Here is a 20,467-nt window from a genome sequence, read left to right as displayed (position 1 = left end):
CCTGAGTTTGCTGAGAGAAGGTGTCAAAAGCCTCCCTGAAGCTCATTAGACAATATCCACTGCTCTGCCTCAGAAGATGCTGCAGCTATAACTTTTGGAAAGAAGAGCCACGCGTGTTTGGTGAGTCCTCAGTCCCTGTTTCCCCTGACAGGGTCCCTGTTGCAATGCACAGTGTACACACAGCTGTGTGCTCTGTTCTCCCACACCATGTTGCACACACATAGGCACTCAGGGAGGTTCCCTGCCCACGTAAACCAGGGCACTGATTGATGATTTGTGGCTTTCACCTTGTTCTGACCCTGCTGCTCTGCGCAACCCAGCTGTGGTTTGTTTCAGGATTAATAACAGGTAATCAGCAATGTGGTGACAGTGATGTGTCATGTACCAGGGAGCAGCATCCTCCTGTGGGTCAGGACCATATTCCTAAAATGAAAGAAATTACAGAGTTAGTCAAGTTTGATGCTACTTGTACTTTACAATATGTGTAGTTACAGCGCCTGGTATTACATGCTCAGCCTTATGAAATTGCTGTCATGTATTTCACTGTTACTTGACATAATATGAAGCTGTCTCAGGGGAGGGTTAGGCTGGATATTGGGAAAAGGTTCTTCCCCCAGAGGGTGGTTGGGCACTGAACAGGCTCCCCAGGGCAGTGGTCATGGCCCCAAGGCTGACAGAACTCAAGGAATGTTTGGTCAATACTCTCAGGATCAGGGTGGAATTGTCCTGTGCAGGGCCAGGAGCTGGATTTTGATGATCCTTGTGGGTCCCTTCCTTTTGATTCCGTGATTGTATACCAGGTTATATGCCTTCTTCAGGTCATGGCCAGTAAGAGTCAGAGCAAAACTGAGAACAGCTCTGCATGCAGTTCTGAGCAGTTACTGTGAACATTATGTCTTGCATACTGTGTGTCCTTGAATTATGGAAAAGATTTTCATGACCCAGCATGGCTCAGCTTTTACCTGAGGATACCTTTTACCTTAGGAGACCTCAGAGCACATGCTGCAATTTTTGTGTTGCCAACATAGTAGGAGCACTCAATTCTGGGGAATGCCTGCAGGAGCTTTCTCTTGAAAAGCACAGGACAGGCATTGCCTTGAGCAAAATGAGTCTGGTTCCTGCTGATACAGAGCTGAGATGACCAGATTCAGTCAGCAGCACCCATTACCTGTGTTGTTTAAAGCTCTGCCTTACCTGAGAATAACAAATTCTTGCCATACATGCTCCTGTACTAGGTGGGACCTCTCCAGCCCCATCTTCAAGGTCACAGCCTGATTAGAGTCTCCTTGGGAAAAGTGTCCAGGAGTCCAGCTCATGCAAAGCCCTCCCAGCACCTGGAAAGCAGGAGGTTAGAAATTTCCTGAGCACTGAGACCTTTGTTAGAGCTTTTTCAGCACTTCTTCATGAAGCTTCCCAACCCCTTTTCTTGAACCTGTTGACTCCCACCACACCTTGTGACAGTCTGTCCCGACCTCTGAGCTGTGGGAAAAAGCTTCTCCTTCTGTTTGAAGTATCATAGCAGATCCAGTATTGTCACACAGCAGGTAGCTGGAGATTAGATTAGGTGTTAGGAAAGAATTCTTTACTGGGTTGGAAGGGACTTTAAAGATCATCCAGTCCCACCTCCCTGCCATGGGCAGGGACACCTTTCTCTAGACCAGGTGTCTCAGAGTTCAGTCCAGCCTGGCCTTGAACACTTCCAGGAATGGGGCAGCCACAACTTTTCCAGGCAACCTGTGCCAGGGCCTCACCACCCTAAATAATGCCAAATAGCCTGGGCTGAATGCCAGTTCAGTATGAGAGAGAAATGTGTCTCCAGTTTTTATTGCACTGTATTTATCTGTAATCAATGTAATCTGTTTGCAGATCCTTTATAGCATTCAATGATTAGCTTGATAACTTGGAAAAGAGTCAAAAGCACTGGACGTTTGTTGTGCAGGGAAAAACATGGAGACAGCAACAAAGTGCTGCAGAAGTTGCCAAGGAATGTTTTTCGTCCTTGTTACATAAGTGGGGAGTGCTCCTTGAATCCTCTAGCTGATGTGGTTGGAAGTGATCTTTTTTTCCATCTTCTGGGAGCGTGTTTATCAGTGTTTATTTGTAGGTTCCTTGGTCCCTCTCAAATCTCAGAGTGGTGTGACTGCATTTCCATGTGCAATCAAAGGGTCAGTGACACTTTTGGCCTCACAGTATTTGTGTTTTCTTTGTCCTGCAAGCTCTGCTGTGCCCCCTGCATGGTAGCACAAACTGCCCTGCCAAATAACAGGAGGCTGCAAAAGCTGTTCTGTTTTCTGGGATGTGTTGTCTCTTGCAGAAATGTGAATAGTGGCTTTCCAAGAAACCACCGGAGAGGTTCTGTTCAGCTTTTTTGTCCTCAGGTGCCTTTGTTGCATTTTGCCATATCTCAGCAGTGGGACCAATTCTGAGCTTGTCTCCTTTTCCTTGTTTTTTCCTTAAAAAGGATGATGTTTTGCAGATGTCTACGTATTGAAAATACATTTCCAAGCAGAACTGAACCATCTGAAAATACTGTCAAGTCCCAAATCTGAAGGTAAGGAAAAGCATCTGTCTTAGATACCTGGCACCATTATCATTTTTATTTAAATAAAGTTGCATGTGATCTGAATAATAGGTAGCAGTGGAGTGCATCCATGTACTACCAGTTTATGAAGCCGAGACATGTAGGATATTACTTCAAAGGCTTTCAGAAGCCAAATAGTCATGAGGATATTTACAAACCTTAAATCAAATAAAAAATCCTTGTGCAGTGCAGTTAGCTGTGTTCCAAAGAAAACGAGGTGCCAGCTTGTCCTTGTCCTGTAAAACAAAAGTGATGCATTGGCACACCAGCAGAGACTTGAATTTGCTACATTTGCCCACTGCAAAATGCCTGAATAACAATCACAGACCCAGAAAATTTCTTTCTTTTTTTTTTTATTTTTTTAACTTTAGGATAGAAAGCTGCAATGGGCCACTACTGCATTTTCCTTGTACCTGGAGCTTGTTTCCACTGCTCTGTGTCCAGCTGGCTGCAGTGGCTGTGGCATGGATGGGTGTTAAATTGGTCACATACCATGCCAGGAATGAAAACTTGGATTTCATGATTCCTGTTAGAAAACCAGACAGTGCCATGTTAGTGCAGGCAATGTCCTGTCTGCACTTGCATTGTTCAAGATAAAACCATGTGTCCAGCCCAGCCTTGCCCAGGATGGAGATAAACAGTTAGATGAGTTTATAGTGACAACAAAGAACAACACTGAAAGATGCATTTGAAAACAAACAGTTTCAGCAGTCAGCTGTAATGACCTTGCTTTGGAAGGCAGCACAACCTTGGCCAGCTCAAGGTCACCTGAAGTTCTATTGTGGGTTTCTTTTTTTAAAGCTTTCAGTTACATATTTTCCAAAGCAAATGTGAAGTGTTTGCAGTTTCTGCCCTTGACTCACCTCATACAGTAAAAGTGATTTCAGGGATGTACACAGTGTCACCAAGTGTGTTCTTACATCCTCTCTGCCAGGATGGATAACAGAAAGTGGCCTCTCCTCAGTGCCCACAACTGGAATTTCCAGCACAGAGAGGACCATTCAGAGAGCCAAACACATTGGAAAGCCAACTGGGACAAGGAGCTTGAGAATTGCAGGGAAAATATGGAATATTTTAAAGCTAAGTATACAAAAGTAATGGGGAATTTACACATAAGAAAAGGGAGAAAAAAATTTTAAAGAAGGATGGCTGGGGAGGTTTGGAGACAGAAGGAATGGGAAAAAGAACTGCTTATGAAAGCCTCTACCGTGGAGATGTGGAAGACTGTGGCTATATCAAGGCTTACCAAGCTCTATTAGGTGGTAAAGGAAATCATAGTAAACAAAAGAGTTTCAGAATATGTAAGCGAGGGTGGAATTTGGAAGAAAAAGCAGCATCAGCAACAATGGCAGGGTGGAGGTTAAGGGTAACCCAGATACTGTCACAGATAAAAAAAATGCTTTGTCCCACTTTCATGGTGGACAAATCAGAGTCCAGAACTGGACCTTCCTAAATAAGATCAAATCCCACAGATGGATTGTGCTCAGATGTGTTTCATCCCAGTGAACGAGCCGACTTAAAAGACCAGCCTGGCCAGCTCTTCAATGACTGACTCATCAGCTCTTCAGTGAGCTTGAATTTCAAGATGAAGGATTAATACAGAAAATGGAATTTTGGGTCATTTGCTGAAGAAGAAGATGGAAAAGGAAAATGAGTGAGTAGAGACCACATCATAGAGGTCAAGACACAAAATGAGCGGTAACTAAGAACAATTATAACATATATGAAAGGATCATCTTTTAAGGACAGGAGGAAAGACAAGGCCAAGGAAAGATACAGCCTGTTACTGGGAGAAGCAAAAGGGAGTTATCAACAATGCACCTTAAAATACGTGAGCTGTGGAGGAAAGGCAGAGAATAAAGAGTTGGTATAAATAGATAAATACATTGAGCAGCTGCCTCCCTGCCATGCGCTCTCATTTTCTCTGCTGCCAGAGAGCATGGATGTTTCATATTTATTTACTTCTAATTACTGAGATACAGACTGCCACTGATGAGATAAATGTAGCTCAGAATGCTGGTCTTCCCCTTCTCTTCCCTCAGGGTGTCTCCCCAGCATTTCTATAAAAACCTTGTGAAAATGCCACTTCTCCAGACCCCACACCATCTCTCCAATGCCCTGGGCTCTCAGCCCTCTCCCCAGTCCCAGAACAGTCAGTGCCAGGAGCAGAGGCAGAGGCCAAGCTGCCTGACTTCCAGGCATTTATCCAGCTGCATGAGGCAATGGCATATCCAGCAAAATCTAAGAGACTAGGTCGGTGAAAAAGAGATGGAAAAGAAGGAGGGGAGCATGAGAGGAATGGGTGTGGGTCTGATGTAGGTTATTGGCAGGGATCATAAGGGCAGAACAGTCACAGCTGGTATTTATGAGGCTGCTGTTTCCACTCAGGATGATGGGACGTTCCCTTTTTTCTTGGCTGCAAGTGCAGTTGTTCACCTTTACATACAAAAAAAATCCAAACCTGCACTTTGCTGAATTGTGCTTATTTTGTGCAGTAAAATCCCTTGTTATCCATGCTGGTCTCTAAAAGGCATGCAAAAAATGTGGATTGTGCAAATTTCACACATACTGAGTCCTCCTGTCTGCCTAGAAATAACCTGTGTCATCACACCTTTGCTGTCTGTGCAGACAAACCTCTGTTTTACAGAGCCTCTGTGGTGGGTGCTGTGGAAGAACTACAAGGACAGAAAAGTCGTTCTGGAACAAGTTTTGCTTTTTGGCACAAAAGCTTGTCCAGAATAGATGAAAACCTGAGTGGAGAAGCCCAGCAGGACTTGTGTTCATTCAGTTCATACAGAGCCAGAGCAGGAATGTTTCTTTTCATTGTTCCCCTTGTTTAGCAAACACTTCTCCAGATACCAGCAATACTTTTAATCTGGCAGGAGCACTTTTGTAAACCCCTTCAATTACTCTTCATATCCAGAGTAAGTTTCTATCAAAAATACTATCTCATAATAATGTTTGTTTTCAAAATACAGCTCTCTTTGTCCTGCTGCACTGTCTTCGTTGGCTGGAACGAAATAAAAGGGCTTGGCTGAGTAACTCAGATCTCAAGAGCAGCAGCACATGGTCCAGGTTCACAGTTGTCAGCCTTGTGCTTCCTCTGTTCAGGGTGTGCTGCAAGGTGGAGACAGGTCTGTCCACAAGGGGAGAAGCTCCAGGTAGTAAGAAAACCACCAGTGTGTCTCCTGGCAGCCAGAGGTAAGAGATTTGGGCTGGGACTAGTGGTGTGAAATGGATGTGTAGGGCAGGGGAATGAGATTTCTCATCATCCCAATTCAATTTCCGAACTACAGTCACTCTGAGTCTTCTCTCAGGAGCATTTTCCTCTGTGTGTACCGTTCAGTTTTGACAAAAAGGTACATTTTGTTGCAGGTGCATTTTGACTGGAAAGCTTGGAGGAGCTCTGGAAAGTGTCTCTGTTACTTAACCAGACAGAAAAAGTAGGATGGTTTCATTCTGCAGATGGGAGCCCCTGTGATGTGCATGTTTGGTGCAAGCCAGCAATGTAATTTACAATTTTGTAGTGTTGAAGGAAAAATTATTTTGCAAATTACCTCCCTTACCCACATGCTGCATTCCTAAAAGTATCACTTGGAATATCTCAACATTTTCAAAATAGTTTTTGCTTAAGTAGAAGTGCCACTAAGAAACATAGACTTCCTGAAGGAGTTTTAGTTTCAGTGAAATAATATTGTCTGATTTTAACCCATTCTGCTGTCCTGTTTCAAAACAAGAGGTATGTTAGGAAGGAGCACAGGGGTCTCTGTAGTTCTACCCCTGATGTGGGCACCTGTGCCAGCATGAATGTATTTAAACCATAGGCTCAACGTTGTGGTTAATCAGGTAAATGACTACAAATAAATCAACCAGAACTATGGGAAAGTGCTTTTCTGTTTGGTTTGTCTGAGGTTACTTTCCTTTATTTATTTATTTATTTATCTATCTATCTATCCGTGCAATCTGCATGAGGCCTGGAGCTAAGCAAAGCAAATTGTGTACATGACTGCAGCCCTTCATGACTCCCTGCTCTCCTGCTTAGCTCTCCTGGTGCCATGGAGGACACGTCCAGCCAGAAGTCCGGACCAAGCAAAGACATACTGGGCTCCCCAGTGCCACAGGAGACTCCTGCCCATTTCATCCACGTCAAGTTGGAGGAGTATGAGCCCACAGACTTCAGCACCAAGGAACTCATCCTAAAGAAAGCCAGAGCGGTCTGCACATGCAATCGTCAAACCATCATCACCTTCCTGTGCCGGTTGTTCCCAGTGCTGGACTGGCTCCCCCGCTACAACATCAAGACACAGTTGCTTGGGGACGTCATATCTGGGCTCCTGGTGGGGATAGTCACCATCCCTCAGTCCGTCTCCTACTCCCTCTTAGCCAACCAGGATCCCATCTACGGGATCTACACCAACTTCTTCTGCAGCATCATCTACTTCACCATGGCCACTTCGCGGCACAACTACGTGGGCTCCTTCGGGGTGCTGTGCCTGCTGGTGGGGCAGAGCGTGAACCGGCACCTGCGGCTCGCGGGGTACGGCGACGACGGCTCCGACAGCTCCCCACTGCCGGGCAACGCCACCTCCGCCGGCAACGGGACGGGTGCCTGCGACAGGAGCTGCTACGCCATCACCGTGGCCCTTTCCTTAAGCTTTCTGGTTGGCATTTACCAGGTACAAATGTTTGCTCTTGTGCTGTTTCCTCCCTGTCCTTTCCCTGCTAGGAATTTCTCTGAGTTTAAGATCTCTAAGCTCCAGTCTGGAGGTTTGGACTTGTACGTTGTGAGAAACATTTCCTGGTGTGACTAGACCCCAATATCCTTGACTCCCTGTGAATGTAGCGATTTTAAAAAGTGCAAATATGGCCAAGTGGGGGTTTTGTTTCCCCCATGTGATAGCCCAGATCCTTGAATGTGTCTGAAACATCCTTATGATCAGACACAGCAAGGGAGAAGAGGAACTGTGAACCACCTTCCCACCACCCCAGTCCTGGACCTGGGCAGCTTAGAGCAGATTTGGGGCTGACAAGAACCACCCTCAAGGACCCTGCCATGCTTCCTGGCAGTGTCTCCACTGCCTGGGCTTAGCTGTCACTGAACAACTCCAGGCTTTTTCACTGGGACAGCTAAAATTTAGAGCATCACAATGGTTTTATGCCACTGAGTGATACTCAGAGCTCCTTTGGTGGGGCTTCTGCCTGGAATCTCAGTGTTTAACCATGTGCCCTTATTGCTTCTAAGGAGGAAGTAGTAGGGACCTCGTAGGCTTCTTTGTATGGCATCCCTATAGCCACAGACAGGTGTTAGAGGTAGGTCTCTTCAATTTTTCGTATGCCAGATTAACTACTGAAGACAAAGTCCTCTGCCTCACACTGAAAGCTCATCAGACAGAGTAGCCAAAGCTACTAAACTGGAAGCAAACTGACCTCTTCCAGCCCTTCTCATCCATGCTAAAGGTATGGCTGGTTTGCTTTTCAGATCCTGCTGGGGGTTTTACAGCTGGGATTTGTGGCTGTCTACCTGTCAGAACCTCTCCTTGGTGGCTTTGTGACCGGCTCCAGCCTCACCATTATCACCTCCCAGGTGAAGTATCTCCTGGGACTGAAAATCCCTCGTCACGAAGGGGTGGGGTCGTTCATCCTGACCTGGGTTGACCTTTTCAGATACATTCAGAACACTAATATCTGTGACCTGGTCACCAGCCTGGTTGCTTTGGCCATCATAGTGCCTGTCAAGGAGATCAATGACCGGTACAAGGAGAAGATGAAGGCCCCGTTCCCCATAGAACTACTGGTGGTCATTGTAGCCACAGTCGTATCTCACTACTTCAACTTTGAAACGCGATACAATTCTGATGTTTGTGGGGATATCCCCACTGGTTTCAGGAAACCCACTCTACCAGATATAAGCCTGTTTCCCAGCCTGGCAGTTGATGCTCTACCCATTGCTGTTATTGGCTTTGCCATGACCGTCTCCCTGGCAGAAATCTTTGGCAAAAAGCACGGCTACACTGTCCGTGCCAACCAGGAGATGATCGCCATTGGCATGTGCAACCTGATCCCTTCCTTCTTCTACTGCTTCGCCAGCTCTGCAGCCCTGACCAAGACTCTGCTGAAGGAGTCCACGGGGACCCAGACCCAGGTCTCTGGCCTGGTCACCTCCCTGGTGCTGCTGCTGGTGCTGCTGTGGATTGCCCCGCTCTTCTACTCGCTGCAGACCTCCATCCTGGGGGTGGTCACCATCATCAACCTGCGGGGCGGCCTGAGGAAATTCCGTGACACCCCCCGGATGTGGCGGCTCAGCAGGCTGGACACGGTGGTGTGGTGGGTGACCATGCTGTGCTCCACCCTGATCAGCACAGAGATCGGGCTCCTCGTGGGCGTCTGCTTCGCTCTGCTCTGCATCATCTTCCGCACACAGAGACCCAGGGCCGTGCTCCTGGGCAAGGTCAGCAACACGGAGATCTACGAGGACCAGTCCACTTACAAGCAGATCAGCAGCATCGCCAACATCAAAATCTTCCGCTTTGAGTCATCCCTCTACTACGCCAACAAGGACTATTTCAAGACTGTTCTGTACCAGAGAACTGGGGTAAATCCTGTTCTGCTGGCTGCTAAACACCAAAGGGTGCGGGCCCAGGCAAACAAAGAGACAGGTAACAGCAAGAGCTTTTTGGGCACTGGGTTTGACTGCCTGAAACAGGCCAAGAAAAGGGCTGAGAAGCCTCCAGCAGATGCCTGTCCTCCCTCCATAGATATGCACACCTTAATCCTTGACTGTGGGGCAATGCAGTTCATAGATACTGTGGGTCTCTCTGTGCTAAAGGAGACATATCATGACTATAAGAAGATTGATGTCCAGGTACTCCTGGCCAACTGCAACCCCTCCATCCGCCACCGACTCCAGGAGGGAGGCTGGGCTGGTGAGACAGGCAGTGAGGGTCAGCTGGCTTTCCACAGCGTCCATGATGCAGTGCAGTTTGCTGAGCGGTGGTACCATGTGCAACAGGAGGAAAGCAAGGAGAAAGAGGATGCTCTCCTGGACCCCGAAGACCTGAATTTCCAGGTGTCTTTGTAGACCTGTGTGGGGAATGATTTCTAACGGGGAAGGGCTTGGTATGTACTCGAGAGCAGTTTCAGTCTTTGTGCAGTCAGAGCGCGCAGGAGAGACTTGTGATGATCTGCCAGCAGCGGCATGGGGCAGAAGGATGGGGGGAGAGATTTGAGGAGAGATTGGCAACAGGTAAATCGCCCGGGAGGCGTTTTTTGGGGTCCGTCGTGCCGGTGGGAGCCGGGGCGGCGTTTGAGGCGCTCCCGCCCTGCACTGCCCCGCGGGGGCGCGGGGGGGCGCGAGTGAGACGCGCTCGGGGCCGCCTCCCGCAACCCCGGCGGGCTCGGGGAATCCCGGGATGGTTTGGGGGGAACAGATCTAAAGGTCACTAAAGGTCATCGCCTTCCAACCCCCTGCCATGGGCAGCGACGCCTTCCACTAGACCAGGTTGCTCCAAGCCCCGTCCAACCTGGCCTTGAACACTTCCAGGGATGGGGCAGCCACAGGGTCAAGATGGGACACTAAGACAAAGGAAAGAGAAACTGCAGGCAAGGTCAAGAGAGACATGGAGCTCCTGGAGTGGGTCCAGCTGAGGCTGTGGACATGATGAAGGGACTGGAGCATCTCTCTTACAAGAAAAGGCTGAGGAAGCTGGGGCTGTTCAGCCTCGAGAAGAGACACTGAGAGGGGACCTCATCACTCTCTGTCAGTATTCCACGGTTGAAATTACAGATTTTCTCTCCCCCCCAAAAAGGTACCGGAGATCACCAGCTGCTCTTCATAAACTGTAAATCAGGAGACCTGTGCCACAGCCTGCAAGAGCCACAGTTCTCCCAGTGCCTGGCAGGATCTGTGCTATATGCACTGCACATCCACATGTGTAGCTGGATCCTGCCCGCAGCTGGAGATGTGGAGCTGTCACTCCCAGCAGTGGGGCAGGGCTTTCTGGCACCTCCAGCACTTCCAGGTGTGCAGCTGGAGGAGCTTCAGCTCCATATTGGACATGGGTACCTGTCCTTTCTACTGGGCTGGGACAGGGACAGGCAGCATCCTGCTGGCCCCGATGGTACACCCCAGGGGTGAGTGTGTGCTCTAAGCTCTGAAGGCTCCACAGCATTGCCAAGTCCCAGGATAGCTTTTCTTCCCCTAACTCCATCTGTAAAAACACCTTCTATGTTGAATATTTCTATGTGACTATTCCCCTGGCCTCATCCGAGCAATGCAGCACCTTCCTCTGAAGGGAACTGTAGCTTGGAAGCCCAGGGACAGGAGACTGTTGTAAATAAAGTGTATGGAAAAGGAATCCTATGTCTCTGCTCAGGAATATGTCTTCTTATGCTCAGAAGATTATTTTGAATGTATTAAAGAGCATGGTGTGCCCAGCTGCTTGCAGGTCCTTGGGAAAAAGCTGTGTCAGGCGGAGCTGGATTGACTGAAGATCTCGGTGCAGGACCTTGCAGGGCTGGATGTACTCAATGAGCTCTAGGTGTGGGTGCAAGCGGGGTGCAGCCCTCAAGAGCTGCAGCATCTCTCTCCAACAGTCCTGTCAGGCCATCACAGCATGAGGCAACTCCCCAGGGAGGTTACATTAGCCATGACTAATGGGGCAGTTTTGTAGCTGAACAGCAAGTTAGTAAAGAAGTCTTGTTACCTGCAAGGATTATGACCATCCTTCCCCTTTGGAATAGCATTGCCATAATTTTCTTTACAAGACTGTTTATGGAGAAAATGAATTTGTTTTAGTTAGACTTTAGATGCACTTATGGTCTCAGTGGGGTCATAAAGCCACAGCAGGAAATAAAATCAGTGCTGATAATTCCTGGGCACAGCCTGGTACAGTTCAGAGCAGATGAGATTATGGTAAGAGCAGCAGGTCCTGCAGCCCCCTGCAATGGGACACAGCTGTTTTATGTGAGCAGTTCCTGCTCCCAGACTGCTCAGGGCTGGGAGAGCTGTGAAAGTGACAGAGATACACAGCGGTTTTTATGGGATGCCTTCCTGGGAAAGGAGAGCTGGGCTGACAACCTCCTTCCCTCTCCTTTCCAGCCCAGAGTAGCTGCGATCTTGCTGGCAGACCTTGTCCTGTCTGCTCGCCCATATCTCCCATCCCATCAACTCCAGCATCTCCTTCCAGCCTACAGTTCAAACATCCCAGGGACCATTCCTTCATTCCCCAAAGATTGCCAAGGGAGCTCAAGGATAACTGCTGGTTTTATATCAGTGAAGAGACCCAGGGTTGTACACGACACAGAGAAGAGACGAGGAGGGACGAATGACACAGTCCAAGGTCAGTTTATAGTCAATGTTGTGGAAGATCAGGCTGCTTTCTCATCACCTGCAGCTCCTGGTGGAGGCAGATGTGAGCAGGAAGGTGGGCAGGTGATGGCACTGGCCAATTCCCAGTGAGGAAAGGGCGCCTGGTGAGGACACAGGGCACTTGTGTGCCCCAGAACCCTGCTGCAACAGCCCAAGTCCCCCTGTTTGCCAAAGGGCCTCAATGTCTCAGCTGGGGATGGACCCCTCACATGTCCCACCCGAGGACCTGCCTCTGTGTCCCACTGGGAACAGGCTGCACTCCAGGCATCCTGCTTGCCTGTCCCTCCTAAAGCTTCACCAGGGGCCAAGGAAATGCCATGCAGCTGAAAGCAAATGTTATCCCCTCCAGTAAGCAGCTCACCTGTTATTCTCCTTCTCTCTCTCCCCCCTGCCTTGCTGTGGATCTATAAATACTCCAGGAGTGTGATAAACAGAGGATTGCTGCTAAGGCTTTGTCAGCTGCAGTTGGAGCTGACTGTGCAACTGTTAATTATACCTCAGCAGCATCTGGACAGGTTTAAATCCTTTTGATGCTTTGAAATGTTCCCTCTGGGGAAGTTTAAGGAGTAAAGATTGTGGCTGGTGCTGATTGCTTTCCCTTCTAGAAAGTGTTGGAGACACTGATTGCTGCATGGAGGGCTGTTCTCCTTGCTCCCAGTGCCTGTTCCTGGAAACACACACTCTGTATAAGGGTAAGAAGTTGCTTCTGCAGATCCCTAACTGCAGTAAAGCAGTTACTGTGCTGCCAGCACGTGCTTATCTACCCATGTATGCTTTCCCTAGCAGACAAAACTGAGCTGGAAAGAGAAAGCAGTGAGCTGCAGGTGATGGCACTGGATTTTCTGGGATAAAAATAAAGATTAATGCATCACTGGAGATAGCCTGGTGATGGAGGAATCAGCAGGCAGTGGCTTGGGATAATTTAGTCTGGGTGGGAGTGAAGAGCTCCTGGGGAATTCAGCACAACCCCCTTTCTCCCCCAGCTGCCTGGGGAACTTGTCAGGCTCATTGCACAGTCCAGGATGGCTGGAGGTAGGGAGAGGGTGTCCTTGTACATCCCTGAAAGGGAAAACTGTGCCATCGCCCCACCACCCGCTCTGCTCCTCTGGGAACAGTCACATCACAGCCTGGTTCCCATAGGGAAAACAATAGCGCTCCAAAGGGACAAGCTGTCAGCTCTCACAGAGGGAAGGAAAAAGAGCGAGTGGCCAGAGCGTGGGTGCTGGGCAGCTCGTGGGGACGGGGTCATGCAGGGACAGGGCAGCTCTGTTTGTGTCAAAAATAAACCAAAAGCCACACCTAAGGCAGGTAGCGGTTGTGTGGATGTGCCAAGGGGAGTGCGGGCTCACCAGCCACTGGATGGCATCGTTGTTTCACGTGGATCCGAGCTCTCGGGCTGCCCTGGCCCCTGCCCGGGAGCTGCTGATGGAGGCTGGGCACCAGCTGGTTTTTGGGAGACTGTTGTTCCTCGGACGGTGGATTGACAGTTCATGGCCCAAGTGATGCTGTGCATTGGCAGATCTGCAGGGCAGAGGGCACTGGAAGATCGTGGTCTGTGCCACGCTCAGGTGTCCCCGTGGGTGCCACCGCTCCGGTTCCAGCTCCCTGACCTCGGAGACCGGCTGGATGGTGACACAGCCTGGGGTCCCCTTCAGTGGGGGTGACAGGGGTGCCACCTTCCTGTGTGCCTTCTGCCATCCTGACACAGACCTCAGGGAGCTCACGCCACTGCTGAATTCCCCCCCACCATGTGGTGCCTTCGGAAGAGGGAGGACTTGAGACTTGGCAGCTGAGCAGCCATGGCTTAGGTCAGTCAGGGCCCAGGGGCCGGTGGCATTTATGTGAAATGTAGACACACTGGAGCCCTCCGTGTTTACTCAGGGCCTGTGCTCACCTCATTCTACCCTTCCTTCCACCCACACCTGTCGAAACCACTGTGCCTTAAAAGCAATGGGGTTATTCCTGCTCACGGTCCGTGCGCAGGAAGGGAACATCTCCGTGGGAAAGAGTCAGCTCAGACAGTGCAGAGGGAAGAGCCCAGCAGGTGGGAAAGTGCCTGCAGTGGGTGGGAATGTCCTTGCAGTGGGTGGGAAGGCGCCTGCAGCAGTAGTTGCAGCAGAGGATGCCAAACAGGTAACAACTAAAGGAAGAGGGACCTGCTCCTCTCAGTGCATTGCAGAGGACAGAGGCACACAGCTCACACCTTCACGTGCAGATTGGGAGAAATTAATATTTAAAAAGATGTTAGACTAGAGGGGTTGGTGATGCTTCCTTGGAGCATGTAGGCAGCCCTACTGCTAATGCTGCTTTTTAACTACCTGCACAAGCAGCTCCTGCCTCTCCAACTAAGACTTACACCTGTTTATAGGCTCTTAGAGCTGTCAAGCTCCCCACATTGAGTGCAGATGAAAAGAGGAGCATTTAGTACCTCTGTGCGTGTGCAAGCAGGGAAGGACCATTCCCACTTCTTTCCAACAAGGAGCAGAAAGCAGCAGCTGAAACAGGCTCCAAATATGCAAAAGGGCACATCACACAGGAGAATTAATGCAGGAACCCCTTGCCCCAGATGCAAAGGTGTGTTTGTAATGCAGCAGGAGCAATTAATGGAAGAACAATGAATTGAGGCAGCAGCATCCTCTCTGGCTGAGGGATTTGTTTAACTGCACATCACTGGAGGCTCGGAGGGTGTCCCAGGGATGCCTCTGCTTGCCTGGCCCTAAATGCCTGACTCCCTCTTAACCTTTTCCTTAGATATCGACTAGTAGCCATTATAGGGATAAGATGTGGGATCAGACAGACCACTTTTATTCCCCAAGCACTACAATAACTGGGCTGAGTCCTGTTGGGATGCCTCAGGCTCCTGTGGCCAGACCACAGGCAGCCAATTCTTTCTTTTCTCCTAATTTTTCCTCTTTTTTTTTCCCCCTAGAAGCCTTGTTCATGCAAATAGCTCTGTGTGGCCTCGAAGAGGAAGCCCTGCTGATAAAAGGTGATTTTCTCTTGCTGAGCCCTCCCACCCCTGTGCCCAGCCTGCCCTTCTGCCCCTTATTTAGCTATAAATATCTGCTGAGTTTGGGAAGATGCAGAATGAATTTTCCTTCAAGGCTTTGCACACATTGCAATGCATTTTTCCAAAACCAGCGTGGAAACTGTAGAAAGGAGATGTGAAAGTGGCTGAAGGTTAAACGTGGCACAGCAACGGAATTAAATTTGAGTGGAGAATTTCTGGTGTTCATTTCTTGGAAGGAAAAATACTTAGTTGTCTTCTGCATTTATTAGACACCAGGCTAGTTCTGCAAATCCCAGCTGTACCTTTCAGTCCCAGCCATGGAGAAGGACAAGCCACGTGTCTGTGTTGTCAAAGCCCAGCCCAAACACAGGAGGTATCGCAGCTCAACTTTTGTTCTGCTGAGCTGCTGCAGATCATTGAGTGTCATCCTGGAAACATAAAAGGAATGTTTGAAAGCACCATTTTGGGAAGTGCCAGCCCAAACACAGGGTGCTGGAGGACAGGAAGCCCAGGGGGCTCAGGCACTTACTGCCCTTGGGCACGGGTTGGTTGTACCTGTGTGCTGATTGAGCATGAGATGGCCAGAAAGGGTTTACAAACCACCTGCAGGCTCCAATCTGTTCCCATGTCCGTGAAGAGCTCTGAACACAGAATCTCCTTCTTTCTCCTTTTGTACTTTAAGATTTTTTGATGGGGAATTAATGGTTAGAAATAAAGTTGCTCCACTAAGCAGGTAGTGCTTAAGAACTTAGGAACTTAGGAAATCAGTTTTGCATCTCCAAGAAGAGCCTCAGTTCTCCTTCTTGAGTAGCCAAGAGCATCCCAGGGTCCCACCCTCTCCACTGGGACCAGCCTCCACTTGCTAAATGGCCTTGGCTCCAGCAGGCTCCTGTCTCATGCTGACCTGAGCTGACCTGGCTCAGGCAGTGCCCCAAACACCACTGAGGCTGTGCAGTGCCCCAAACACCACTGCCACTGCTCACACAACTCCAGCAGCTCCAGGGGAAAGCCACAGAGTCAGCCTGTGGTTTTCAGCATGGAGCAAAGGGTGAAGGCTTCCCAAAGGCCAAGGAGCAGGACAGAAGAACTCACTCTCAATGTTTATTTTTGTATTTTAGTAGTTGTGCTGCTCGTAAGTGAAATCATCTATGTGCTGCCATGGAAACAGCAGCTTTGGTCCCCAGCATGGTTTGCAGCCATCTACAAGGAACAATGGTTGGTCTGTTTGTGTAAAATCATCCAGGGTGGTGCCGGGTGGCCGAGGAAAAGCCGCGCTCAGACAGGACAGGATGTGCTTGTCACACTGAATGATGGGACATACAAGTGCCTGCAGACAGGAGCGGGGATATCTTGTCTGGAGATGTGCAAACCAGTGGGAATGCAATGGTTTGGAGTGTTTGATTCCCAGGGGCTGCAGCACTTTGCCTGAGACGCTCACTGGCATTCGCACTGCCAGCTTTTTGGTTCATGGGAACATGGGGCTCTCTGTTCAGGAGGATATTGTCCTTTCTCTGCTAGGAACAGGTGAGGGTAGACCTGTGTCCAGTTCTGGGCTCCCTAGTACAAGAGAGACATGGAGCTCCTGGAGTGGGTCCAGTGGAGATGATGAAGGGATGGAGCATCTCCCTGACGAGGAAAGGCTGAGGGAGCTGGGGCTGTTCAGCCTCGAGAGGAGACACTGAGAGGTGACCTGAACAATGTCTGTCAGTGTCTGCAGGGAGGGGTCAGAGCATGGACCAGGCTCTGCTCGGGGGTGCCCAGCAATGGGACAGGAGGCAACGGGCTGGAACTGGTGCCCAGGAAGTTCCACATGAACATGAGGAAGAGCTTCTTTCCTGTGCAGTGATCGAGCACTGGAACAGATTGTCCAGTGAGGGTGAGGAGTATCCCTCACAGGGGATATTCCAGAACCATCAGGAGACAGTCCTGTGCCATGTGCTCTGGGATAGCCCTGCTTGAGCAAGGGGGTGGGACCAGATGAGCCTCTGTGGTCCCTTCTCCAACCTGACTCATTTTGTGACCTGCTGGCTGCCAGCAGAGGCCAACCTGTCCACCCTTTAGAGACCCTTCAACACCATCTGGGCAGATTTATGCTTCTTCATCCTTGGGATCTGCCTGGAAGGCCCACACAGGCAGTGTAGAGGCTCAGCACTTTGCCTGATTAGTCCATGGAGAAGCTGAATTCTCCTCATCGGCAGAAAAAGCAGCTCAAACAGCCTCCTAACACATGTGTGCATTGAACCTGCTGAGCTGAGCTTGTGCACCTGTAGTCCCTCTCCCAACACTCCACCAGCCAAGCACAGCCCTGTCTGAGCCCTGTCCAAGTCCTGTCTGGCAGGGCTGACAGTCATTCATTTGAGCAAACTGGTGAAACCCCTTAATTTCTGCTTGTGCTCCTATCTTGAGTTCATTTTCCTCTCAGATCCCCATGACTACACTTTATATGTGTGAACGTTCAGGAGAAAGGATTTTGAAGCTCCTGAGCTCAGATGCCAGAAGAGAAGCCACTCACTTTCTGGGAGAGTTTGCAAGGGTTAACCTGATTGCAAACACCTCATTCAGCCAAGCAAAGAAGAGAAAAATTACTTGGCTTTAATTTACTTTGTCTTCAGAAATATTTCATAAAAGAGGGGAAAATAAATTCAGGGGGGCCTGTGGGCATCCTGAGAGCAGAAAAAGAGGTAAAATTAATCCTATCAATAATCCATGATGAATGATTCACTCAGCTTTCTTATTCAGAGTTGCATATATTTATCCTTATTCACGCGGAGATGCAGAACTCATGGAATTACATACAGGCTCATATGCATATAAATGAGGAAGCCCAGCAAGGGCTCCATATCCCAGCAATTCATCCATGTGCTCTGTCGGGGTAAGGAAGGGAAGGGGCCTGTGTTGTCCTCCCTCCTGGGAAGGAACAGTGATAAGGAGAAGGGTTCCAAAGCCAGCCTGTCCTGGTGTCTGATGTGCTCCTTGCTGCCTGTGGGAGAGGTGACACCGATGTCCCCAGCCCTCAGCTGCCTCCACGCAGCTCCCCTGCACTGAGGTTTTCCTCCCTTTTGCCGGTTTTTACTGGAATCTTGTCTCTGGTTTCAGTGGTGTGGTCCCAGCCTCCTGGCAACAGCAGCAAATGTCTCCTGCAGTGCAGAAGGACAAACCCCCGCTGGCCCTTCTCAGCACGGGGACATGGCAGGAGGCAGGAGATGGATTTCTACCTGCTAGGCAGGTCTTTTTCTTCTAAAATTTCTTTGCAGGAGAAAAGAACCAAGTGGAAAATTTTCATTAGAAATAGGACTTTTAAAAAGCAGTTAAAAGAAAATTATGCTGTTCTGTCACATTTCTGTGGCTTACGGAGAGAGGATTGAAATGGCCTCTCCCAGGAGGAGTCTCATCCTTAAATTTCTGATGGATTGTTTAGTAGTTTCCAGCTCATGGACTGTAAATGTGTAATTTGCCTCCAACTCTATCTCTCCAGCTGTGCTGATACGGTTACCCCTTTCTCTGGTTTCATCTTTGGTCCCAAGATAATAAATATCTCAAAGGTTCACTCTGAGAGAGTGTTTCAATGCCTGCAAAATAATTTTGTGACCCTCAGATGAAACCTGAACTATGTCAGTATTATGAACAGTGGGAGTTACACTGTTAAAAATGAATGCAAATATTCTCCTTTAAGGCTAAAAGTCAGACCTGCTTTAAACTGGATTTTAGATCATGTATCCAGGTAATGTTATAAATAACATATATTGAATAGATCAAAGGGCTCTGCAAATAGTGATATTTCATACCATAGGTGTCAGAGTTTGATTATTTGGAGGCCTGTCTGTTTCAATATTATCAGTGTGACCCTCTTTTTGGTTGCTTCAGATTTGACCTGCTTCTCACCTTTGCTCAGCTGAGCACTTTTACCAGGAGTCTTGGAACCTGGATTCATGGCAATGCTGTGGCATCCAGGACGCTCCCTTGGCTGAATAATGAATAATGTGAAGAAAGGAGCTGGTGACAAAGAGAAACATAACTCTATGTAAGGATGAGCATCGACTCTGCTGATGCTGTAAATCAGATGCAGACCAGAATTTTCCTCCTGCCTCACCTCTTCACAATGGTTTCCCTTGCAAAATGGACTGGGATCCAAACCACTGGGAAATCCCAGGTGTTCAGTGCTACATCCAGCTTAGCTCTGGGTACCAATAAGTGCCTTGGCCCAGGCAGAGTGTCTGTTTCAGGGGCAGCCTCCCAGTGAGAGCGGGTAAGCTTGCATTTAAAATGCAATAGAAAGGAAGAAGTTCTTTCCTCATGGAGTGGGAGGGCTGTGTGATCTAACGGCGGGTATAACCCTAAGAAACTTAATTTATTCAATCTCCCTTCTTAATAAAATCCATCCCACGCAGCTGGGCAAAGAAGACCATGCTGTGTTCGCAGGGAACACACCGTGCACACCAAAAAGCTTCTCTGTTGAGTTGGTTTTATCTCCCTCTCAGTGCCTGAAAGTGCAGCCAGTGATCTAAAGCAGCAACGGAGTTACACCCGCAGAAGTGAAAGCAGCAAATTCCACTGCAGAGTGACTGTGATTCAGTCCTGATGAATCACTCAGCCACCTTTTTTCTCAACTAGATCTTTGGATTTATCATTGTTACAGATGGAAAAAAAGGAAGGGGGGGGGAAAAGAGAAGAAAAACCCCACTGCTTTTTCTCCCTCTCTAATCCTTTCTAATTTTCCTTTCTAAAAATTTAATTACTTTTTTTTAGGCGTCCCATTCAGGTTGAATAAATCTTTGATAATCCTGGAGTGGAATCTGCATTAAAGGGAGTGGGGATGGAATATGACCAAAAGTGATGACAGCACTGGGGTTTAGCATGACCTGTTCTCAGGTTCAGAACACCCAGCAGTGGAAGGGCCTGGAACTCAGCCTCCTTCACACTCCAAGATCCCTTCCCTACTTCACGGTTTGCACCTGTTAAAGCAAAGAGAGTGCCTGGATCCTGAGGCCAGGACTGCAGAGGTGCAGTGCCAGGCAACCTCACTGTGCTCAGGCACTGCCAGTCTTGGGGATCTTTATGCAAGAGGCTCCCTTTTGTTCCAGCTTCTCCCTTGGCTCTCAATCCACCCAGACCATGCTGCAGACAGCAACAACACTCTGCTGCTCTAGGTTTTGCCTGGATGGAGAGATGGCTTTGTTTACATCTTGTACTCGTGGTGTACAATATTGGCAATACGGACACCTCAAAGGGTCAGGAGGGAGGAACTGGGTGGGACCTGGTGCTGGTGCAGTGGGTGGGCACAGGCTGGGGTTGCTGCCCTGTTCTCCAGCCGGACATGGCCAGAGCCCTGCCAGCACAGTGTGGTTTAGCCCTGGGGCTGGGGAGGTGAGTGCCTAAGATGTCAAGACCCCCTGCCAACTGCAAGTTTAGAATCTGCCCCCTGACATCCAGGTTGCAGAGTGTATTTCTCCAAGACTGCCATGAGCACAGCAAAGCTGGGGCAGGAGGTCACTGCAGTCCCAGAAGGAAT

General features: G+C 49.0%; 1 protein-coding gene across 3 annotated transcripts; it reads left to right on the top strand.

Moving 5' to 3' along the window:
- The first annotated feature begins 2,205 nt into the window (after positions 1–2,205).
- On the top strand, positions 2,206–10,926 carry LOC116794244 (sulfate transporter-like). Of its 3 annotated transcripts, XM_032702778.1 has the most exons (4): positions 3,965–4,279; positions 5,560–5,782; positions 6,624–7,257; positions 8,061–10,926. In XM_032702778.1, the coding sequence occupies exons 1-4, from the start codon at positions 4,273–4,275 to the stop codon at positions 9,657–9,659; spliced, it is 2,463 nt and encodes an 820-aa protein (XP_032558669.1). In that variant the 5' UTR covers positions 3,965–4,272; the 3' UTR covers positions 9,660–10,926. The 3 variants fall into 3 exon arrangements, with proteins under 3 accessions (XP_032558672.1, XP_032558669.1, XP_032558671.1); XM_032702781.1 differs by lacking the exons at positions 3,965–4,279; positions 5,560–5,782 and adding an exon at positions 2,206–2,551; XM_032702780.1 differs by lacking the exon at positions 3,965–4,279 and having other exon boundaries at positions 5,671–5,782; positions 6,554–7,257.
- The last annotated feature ends 9,541 nt before the right edge of the window (positions 10,927–20,467 follow it).

This window comes from Chiroxiphia lanceolata, chromosome 15 (genome assembly GCF_009829145.1).
Source record: "Chiroxiphia lanceolata isolate bChiLan1 chromosome 15, bChiLan1.pri, whole genome shotgun sequence".
NCBI lineage: Eukaryota > Metazoa > Chordata > Aves > Passeriformes > Pipridae > Chiroxiphia > Chiroxiphia lanceolata.
Note: the sequence above shows the minus strand (reverse complement) of the source record. Positions and strands in the feature narration are given on the sequence as shown.

Coding starts and splice junctions, on each gene's coding strand:
- LOC116794244 (XM_032702778.1), top strand. Junction 5,783..6,623: donor GTGTCTCCTGGCAGCCAGAG/GTAAGAGATTTG, acceptor TCTCCTGCTTAG/CTCTCCTGGTGCCATGGAGG. Junction 7,258..8,060: donor TTCTGGTTGGCATTTACCAG/GTACAAATGTTT, acceptor TTTGCTTTTCAG/ATCCTGCTGGGGGTTTTACA.